Source organism: Syngnathus scovelli, chromosome 3, assembly GCF_024217435.2.
Source record: "Syngnathus scovelli strain Florida chromosome 3, RoL_Ssco_1.2, whole genome shotgun sequence".
Classification (NCBI taxonomy): Eukaryota; Metazoa; Chordata; class Actinopteri; order Syngnathiformes; family Syngnathidae; genus Syngnathus; species Syngnathus scovelli.
The window spans coordinates 15,166,753-15,175,088 of NC_090849.1; the positions used below are offsets into that span (position 1 = coordinate 15,166,753).

The window sequence follows — 8,336 nt, forward strand, 5'->3', positions numbered from 1 at the left end:
TATTTTTTTTATTACTAGTAAGTAATAGTCTTTGCAGTATCAAGGTTCTAATACTTTACAAATGTGACGTGTTTAGGTTTTATCCAAACAATACAATAAAATTACTTGTCAAAATATAAGAAACTGATATATGTGATGTCTATATATGCATAGCCACATAAAAACAGTTCCAATTGAATTGAAAATGTGATGATATTATTTTATACAAACAAAACACACTTTAAAAAAATCCTTTCATATGTGAATTATACATGCATAAAAAATAGTCCTGTGGAAGAAGGGAGGAACCCGTCTTTGCTGGAATTGTGTGATATTTATGGCATTTATGTATATAGCACACTGTGTAATATTGAAATGTTGATTGGTTAATTTATATGAGGAATCCAACGTAAAGTTACACTTGTCGTTTTACTATTCACCTATAGAGGTCAGCACTGAATGCTATATGCCTGAAATCCTGTTGAAGCGGCGGTGAAGGAGAATGTCGTGAAACAAGGAAGTCAATAAATTTACAGGAACCCTTGTCGGTTTCCTTTTGTTTTGTTTGTCCTTTGGTTTATTTTTTTAATCGCAATCGTTATCATTTCAACCAGGACAGTTATTTGGCTTAACTGAAAAATCTATGGTCAGTTTCTTTCTGTGTATTTCCTTCTTATTGGGTCAAATATTCGTCGCTATTTGACGTTATCTTTGAGCTAGCTGTAGACGCTAATAACAAAGCTAACAGGCCCGAAGGCGATCTGTTCATCGTTTGTCGGCAATTTATTCCCCCGATAAACCGAAGTATTTGGAGGCGGTTTGAGACCGCTGTGGACAAAACATTTTTTTTTCTGATAATCCGATACGCGTTCGGTGTTGCCAAGGGTGCTCTTAGGAGCGGAGTCATTAAGACAAGGGGAAAACCAACCAACATCTAAGGACCGGACGAGCATGTATGCCCCGCCGGGTTCGGCCGTTCCCGGAGGCCGGAGAAGGAGAGGGGGAAGCACTTTGCCCAAGACACCTGAGCGGAGTCTGGTCTCGGCTCTGCCCGGAGCCCTTTCCATAACCGCTCTGTGCACATCTCTGGCAGAACCTGCCTGGCTCCGTATTCATGGAGGTATATGCCCCAGACAAGAGCTTGGGGTGGCAGATGTCCTGGGCTACATTGACCCCAAGCTTCTGGACGGTGAGGACTCGACCTCTGCACTTGCTCGGAGACAGTGAGAATTGTGAAATGAAGAGTTGTTCTGTCTTGTTTTTTTAGATTACTGCATAAACCCGCAGACCATATTGTTGCTTCGAGTGATCGCAGCATTCTGTTTCCTGGGCATCTTTTGCAGCCTGACTGCATTCCTCTTGGATGTGTTTGGACCTAAGTACCCTGCCCTTAAGATCACACGGAGATATGCCTTTGCACATATCCTCACAGGTCAGCCTTCCTCACAATATCCACTTCCTGGGACCAAAATTCAGACTTTGATACAATACCTGCTTAAAGTATCTATACCTATAAAGAATACCATGGCCCAAAATTAAAATATCAACAGTGATCAGTTTGATAGTCCTGCCAGATTTAAATTTAAAATGATTGATAACCAAGTATGGTTTCCATGCTGTTTAGACTCCTCGTGTAACATGACTTCCTGGAAAAGATTTGTGTCTCATTTTCCTGTGTTCTTTCCTCATAGTGCTGCAGTGCGCCACTGTCATAGGGTTCTGCTACTGGGCTTCAGAGCTCATCTTGTCACTGCAGCAACAGCACAAAAAAAACCATGGCTCCCTCGTATACGTCACATTTGCCATCAGCTTCTACCTGGTGGCGGGGGCCGGCGGGGCCTCCATCCTCGCCACGGCTGCCAACCTCCTGCGCCACTACCCCACTGAGGAGGAGGAGCAGGCTTTGGAACTGCTGTCCGAGATGGAGGACAGCAGTGAAACATTCCCCATTGAGTACGACATCAGCAACCAGTTTCAGCCTCCTCCCGCGTACACACCCTGACAGGTCACCCCGTCCTTCGCTCGTTAAATCAACATGCTCGCAGACAGATGGCAATATTTGCAAATACTCTTAATAGTTAAATGCGTTGCGTGCAATTGCACGCACTCAACGACTGACAAGTGCTTGAGTGTATGAGCGCCAAGAAATGAGTCTTGCTTTCTAATATGTTGATTTGCATGTAAATGGCTTGTAGGACTTGCTTCTTCATCTAAAGCAGAATGCCAAGTCAACATGGCTGATGAAGTCATTGATCAAGTAGCCTGATCAGTGCTAGTTATTACACTCAAAGCTGGCTTTTGACCACTAGTTGATTGGCTCTTAGTGGGTTCAGGGTGGCGCTTTGAGCATTATTTTTTGCTTGTTTTAGCAAAATATATGTGCTTTGGTTACTGATATATCAAAAGTACAGGAAAACACTTGAGGCATTTTTGGACATTTCTTTTCTATAAAGAAACAAACAGCCCTTTATTTATTGATTAGTCAGATGTGTATCTTGTTGCTGGTTTAGTCTTACATGGTCACATTCTCTGCTTGAGATGACACAAGAAAGAATGTTTTTTTTTGTTAGAAGGGAAGGAGGGATAATATCAGCCACAGTTGGAAATTAAGGAAACCATTTCGCTTTAAAAGATTAACGTTCAACCGAAACCTCACTGCATTAGTTGGTGTTGCCATGTCCTTTGTATATAATTTGTTTAAATACAACTTGATTTGTACTGTATGAACCAGTAGTGTTTCTGTTTATGTGAGAATTTTGGTGTGCTAATATTACAACCTTCTCATGACACCAATGCGAAAAGGATTCAAATTGTGATTACGGTAGTGTGGTTATGTGCTTTCATGTTTCGCACAGTTCATGATTTTTATTCCTGAATTTTGGATTATATGTTCACTTTGTAAATATTGTTTATAAATTAAAAGAAAAAAAGAAGCAGTAAGAATACAACAGAACTGCTTGTTTTTTCTGTTTTGGCATTTACAACTACAAAAGTGAGACTACCACCACAAGTTGCGCATGCACTTACACAGTACATAAATACGTCCAGAACTATTTGATCCTAGATAGTAAGATTCTATTCATTTATTCATTCATTTAAATTTTTTCAACAGTGGGATTACCTTGGAAAAAAAATTTAATTCAAGGACGGCACGGAACTACGGAACAGCGAACCCAAACTAAAAGCATTTTTTTTCAAAGAAATTAACTAAAAATTGTAAAACTAAAATACTATGTTTGTCCTCCATGTCATTCCTAACTTGCAAAACAAAATATTAGGCCTATTGACATTGTCGAATAGAGTAGCTACTGGCCTGTTCTCAACCCAACAGAGCTGAGAGAATGTTTTTCACTTCCTGTGGATAAAGAACCACAAACATGCAGGCAGGAAACCCCAAGTTTGCTCATCGCCATGGGCTCCAAATGTCACGTACACGCATAAGATCATAAGTGCATGCTTTAAAATGTGTAAAATGATAAATGTATTTTATTGTGTGAAATAGGCTACATTGTCTATACTAGTCTGTCACGATGTACCTACATACAGTAACTGTACATTCTGAAGTTGTAATATATTGAGTTTGACGTCCCCGACTCACTGAGATATTTCTGTGTTGGCCAGTCTAGACGTTGACGATTCAACTTTGTAAATGGTGTTACTTACTCCAAGTAAGAGCCTTAGCCTACAGCTTAATCATCTTAAAGAGACGTACAGGTTCGCTATGCGGCATGAAATCCAATGTACTGCGAAGAAATTGAACAACTTAGAGTGACCAATCAGTGTAGTATCATTTGCAGACTTGAAGACTTTATGGAATTTGTTTTTGAAATTGTCTCCTTTACATGCATGTCAATGCTTCTATGATATTGCACGTGGTACTCAAAGCTCAAAAATGGCACCAGGCCCAGTTGATTTAAGTTGATGAGACAGACAAACAAACAAGGGAGGAGGCAAACCGGGCAGGACAAGGTGAAACGGTCATCAATCTTCTCAGAAAATGCAGCTTACTTGCTGACGTCACACTCTGGACTCTGGTCATATATACACGGCCTGAGACAGGAAATGCAATCTTCCCAACATCGAAAGGTCTTTCAGACTCTGTGGAATTCAGTGGTTCTATCTTGGATCAAGGCTAAATCATGCTAGCGAGCCGGGCTATTTTGTGCAAACAAACATTGGCTGTTCTCGGTCAACAGCCCGCCGCTTTTGCCCATCACGCTAACCAAGGCCGTTGGGGGAACGCCAACGTTGCCGTGGTAAGTGACACAAATCAATAAAAACTTACGGAGCACGAGTACTTTTGTCACCACTGTTTACAGGTGTTCTCGGGATGTGGTTGGTTGGACGGGACTGATGTCCACGAGGGCGCCTAGTGAGTATCACCGGTTGTGTTTCATTTTTCACCACCCAGTTCATTTTTCACCTCCCACGTGTGCCCTCAGCACCATGTACCATCTGAGTCGCAACGGCGCTCGCTTCCAGATGTTTGCTCCTAATCAGCAGCAGACCCATGTCATGGACCACATGAAGAAGCAGCCTGCTTCTGGAGAAAATCGGTACGTCTCACATGTGGAGTCCAGTTTGAGTTGCCCTGGTCGCATTTTTGTCTGTCATGTTTGGCTTTTGCACAGTAACATGATGGTGGAGTCTTCTCGCTTCTGCCATAACGAAGAAATGATGCAAATGCACGATCTGTCCAAGCTGGATGTCAACGCCTTTGATGCTGTCATCTTCCCTGGAGGTCACGGGGTCATCAAAAATCTGTGAGGAGCAGTGATGAGTTAAAACAGACAGGATGGAGGAGATGAAGTCTAATGCGGCTTTGTATTCTTGAGGTCCTCTTTTGTGAAGGATGGCAAAGACTGCAAGCTGCACCAAGATGTGGAAAGAGTGCTCAAAGATTTTCACCGCTCACGTAAACCCATTGGGTGAGTATCCCTTAGGTGAATGGAGAGTGTACATTCAGTACATAGACACAAGAATGCCAAACAATTGTAACCCTGATTGTTGTCTAGGGAAAAGCTATTTTTTTTAAATGAAATATTTTGTATTGTATTTTATTAATCAGCTCAATCGATTGTGCAGTTATAACGTGTCCCACAAATGTTTGTCACGTGATAGTCAGTTAAGCCAAACACATCCAGGACAGACTGCTGACACCAAATGTAATTAAAATAATGTCCTGTAGCTTGTAAAGTTCAGGTGGAGGTTGACGGGTTGGTGAACAGGTCAGACACAGGGTTAGGTGAAGGGACGCTTGGTGGCTAAGTCTGGGAATTACAGGCATTAAGAGGGATTTTAAAAGGATGTATGACCTTTTTCCTTTTTGCCAGGAACAACATTCCTCATTGTATCATTTTCACCAACCTGTTTCACTTATCGTCTTGTGAATCTTTATTTCCTCTGATTTAATGAATTTTTTGGTTCGTTTTGAAACTAATACATACCGTAATTTCCGGACTATAAGCCGCACCGGACTATAAGCCGCACCAGCTAAAATTCAGGGATATTTTAGTTTTTTTCTTACATAAGCCGCACCGGACTATAAGCCGCACGTGCACATGAGTTTTTTACAAAGAAAGACAGTACACAGAAAGTAAAAATCCATAAATATACCGCGCCGCCATTTAAGCCTCAGGGTTCAAAGTAACCTTCTGAATAAAATGCATTAAAAGTTCACATTCATTACAACTTGTTTTTGGTGAGCACAATGTCAGAAGAATTGAATTTAAATGCTGATTGATTAGGTTTTAATACAATGCAGATGGTCCAAACAGCGCCACTGCTTTGTGTAATCTCTGAGTCACATGGCAGAGTATGAAAAAGGGTTTAGAGCCCTTTGACGCAGGTCACCTAGCGTGTATTCCTACTAAAGCTCATAATAGTCACAAGCAACACAGCCAGAATAAGCAGCGGCCATAGTAGTGTTTCAAAATAGTATTTTTGTTGTTGTTTTGTTCTTCAAGATACCGCACAACAGTGGTCCACAGCCTTTTTGCGAGTGTATAAAAGTGATCAAGTCATCACAAAAATCATGAAAAAAATCGTATATAAGCCGCACCTGACTATAAGCCGCAGGGTTCAAAATTTTGGAAAAAAGTCGCGGCTTATAGTCCGGAAATTACGGTAGATGGATGGATAAACAAACTCACTTATTGTCACCTTTAAAATATAGCTCCTTAACTGTGAAGCCATGAAATTCCATAATCAACATTCAAAGACAAAAAAAAAAGCCTTCCAGTGGGATTTGTAGGCTATGCTGTAGCCAGCTGACATTGTGCTTGTTCTGCAGTCTGTCCAGCACGGCTCCTGTGCTGGCATGCCGGGTGCTGCCCAGTCTTGAGGTGACCATGGGCTACGAACACGATGACAAAAGCCTCTGGGGGAAGTGGCCTCATACAAACATGGTGCAGGCTGTGAAGAGCATGGGTGCGCGCCACACTGTCCGTGAGCCATACATATCCTTTCCAAATCAAATCCTTCTTTATATTTTATTTCTCTGCTTCTTTTGCTGTTGTGACCTTGACCTTTCTTTTGCACGAAGTCCATGTGGACGAGAAAAACAAAGTTGTCAGCACGCCCTCCTTCATGTGGGAGACCGAGCTCCATTATCACTATATATTTGATGGCATTGGAAATATGGTCAAGCATGTCATGCGAATGTCAAGCAAGTGATGTGACAGTGGACGCCAGTGTTAATTTGCAGAATGACCTCAGAACTACAGCAAATACGCTCAGCAGCCACCAGATTAAAGTCCATCTGTACAAATGAGATCTGATACAAGGACTGTTTCAAAACTTTAGAGATGATAGCATTCACTTTTGCTTGAAAAAAAGGTCTTTATTTAATCACGTGCATTTGCTGCCACTGTCACGTAGCCAACTCTTTGATTAGATTTCACAGATGTACTTACTGAAGTGTGTAAAATCTTTAAAGCATGATTACTGTGTCATTGTCTTCTTTTTTTTTTTTTTTTTTTACTGCTGTGTGTAATTGAGGGTTGCAGTTTAAGGCATACCTAATGGAGTATCCGAGTGACGTCACAGATCAATCAGCCAATCAGAAAGTGGGGGTGAGGGCGGGTGTGGCACTTTTCACTTTCAGTTAAGCTTTGGCCATGATTATTCCCTAATGAACTGGCCTGTTATTAGGTACATCTGAAAATGGCGGTGTACCTAATGGAGTGTCCGAGTGATGTCACAGATCAACCAGCCAATCAGAAAGTGGGGGTGAGGGCGGGTGTGGCATTTTTCACTTAAGCCAAGGGTGTCGACCTCTAGTCCTCGAGGGGCCACGTTCCAATATGTTTTCCAAGTTACCCTCGTTAAACACACCTGCGTGAAAAGATTTTGTTCATTTTCATGTTCTGCAGAGCTAAAACTTTTCACGCAGGTGCACTTAACGAGGGAATCTTGGAAAACATGTTGGAATGCGGCCCCGAGGACTAGAGCTTGACACCTGTGACCTTTCACCATGATATTTCCCTAATAAAGTGGCCTGTTATTAGGTACACTTGAAAATGGCGGTGTACCTAATGGAGTGTCTGTGTGATTCCCTCGTTAAGTGCAGGTGCGGGAAAACTTTTAGCTCCTTTTGACCGTGAAAGAAGCTAAAAGTTTTCACGCACCTGCGCTTAACGAGGGTCACTTGGAAAACATGTTGGAACGCGGCCCCGAGGACTAGAGCTTGATAACTGTGACCTTTGACCATGATATTTCCCTAATAAAGTGGCCTGCTATTAGGTACACTTGAAAATGGCGGTGTACCTAATGGAGTGTCCGTGTGATTCCCTCGTTAAGTGCAGGTGCGGGAAAACTTTTAGCTCCTTTTGACCGTGAAAGAAGCTAAAAGTTTTCACGCACCTGCTCTTAACGAGGGTCACTTGGAAAACATGTTGGAACGCGGCCCCGAGGACTAGAGCTTGACACCTGTGACCTTTGACCATATTTCCCCAATAAAATGGCCTGTTATTAGGTACACTTGAAAATGGCGGTGTACCTAATGGAGTGTCCAAGTGCCATCACAGATCAAAGAGCCAATCAACTTGGGGGGGGGGCCACCTTGTGTATTTACACATAAATATTTGCATTTGTTTGCATATGTGTACGCAGCGAGGTTCCAATTCTAAAAGCACGTTGAGGTACATGCTCACACCTGGGATTGAACCAAGGTTTTACCGAGCAAGAACCCGTGTCACTAACCAGTCGGCTATTTCAACCTAGCAGCAACTGGCCGTCTGCACTCTTTTGTACTAGTGATGTGCATTCCAGTTTAGAATCGGTTCACTCAAAAGATTTGTTCAAAAGAATCGTTCACCGAATCGCTCGCTACACTTATTTACTTATTCTTGTTTTTT

The 8,336-nt window shown here is 42.1% G+C and overlaps 2 protein-coding genes across 2 annotated transcripts; both read left to right on the forward strand.

The window, feature by feature from the left end:
- The first annotated feature begins 464 nt into the window (after positions 1-464).
- On the forward strand, positions 465-2,932 carry tmem127 (transmembrane protein 127). Its single transcript, XM_049762137.1, has 3 exons — positions 465-1,168; positions 1,247-1,411; positions 1,671-2,932. The coding sequence occupies exons 1-3, from the start codon at positions 931-933 to the stop codon at positions 1,979-1,981; spliced, it is 714 nt and encodes a 237-aa protein (XP_049618094.1). The 5' UTR covers positions 465-930; the 3' UTR covers positions 1,982-2,932.
- A 1,006-nt stretch (positions 2,933-3,938) lies between these two features.
- On the forward strand, positions 3,939-6,921 carry gatd3l (glutamine amidotransferase class 1 domain containing 3, like). Its single transcript, XM_049762136.2, has 7 exons — positions 3,939-4,235; positions 4,299-4,351; positions 4,422-4,535; positions 4,611-4,742; positions 4,815-4,907; positions 6,272-6,435; positions 6,518-6,921. Exons 1-7 carry the CDS (start codon positions 4,119-4,121, stop codon positions 6,652-6,654), a joined length of 810 nt encoding a protein of 269 aa, XP_049618093.1. The 5' UTR covers positions 3,939-4,118; the 3' UTR covers positions 6,655-6,921.
- Positions 6,922-8,336: the final 1,415 nt, after the last annotated feature.

Excerpts from the sequence above, each read along its gene's own strand:
- tmem127 (XM_049762137.1), top strand. The coding sequence starts at position 931 with ATGTATGCCCCGCCGGGTTCGGCCGTTCCCGGAGGCCGGAGAAGGAGA. Across the intron at positions 1,169-1,246 it reads TGACCCCAAGCTTCTGGACG|ATTACTGCATAAACCCGCAG; the intron begins GTGAGGACTCGA and ends TTGTTTTTTTAG. Across the intron at positions 1,412-1,670 it reads CTTTGCACATATCCTCACAG|TGCTGCAGTGCGCCACTGTC; the intron begins GTCAGCCTTCCT and ends CTTTCCTCATAG.
- gatd3l (XM_049762136.2), top strand. The coding sequence starts at position 4,119 with ATGCTAGCGAGCCGGGCTATTTTGTGCAAACAAACATTGGCTGTTCTC. Across the intron at positions 4,536-4,610 it reads CCTGCTTCTGGAGAAAATCG|TAACATGATGGTGGAGTCTT; the intron begins GTACGTCTCACA and ends GCTTTTGCACAG. Across the intron at positions 4,908-6,271 it reads CGCTCACGTAAACCCATTGG|TCTGTCCAGCACGGCTCCTG; the intron begins GTGAGTATCCCT and ends CTTGTTCTGCAG.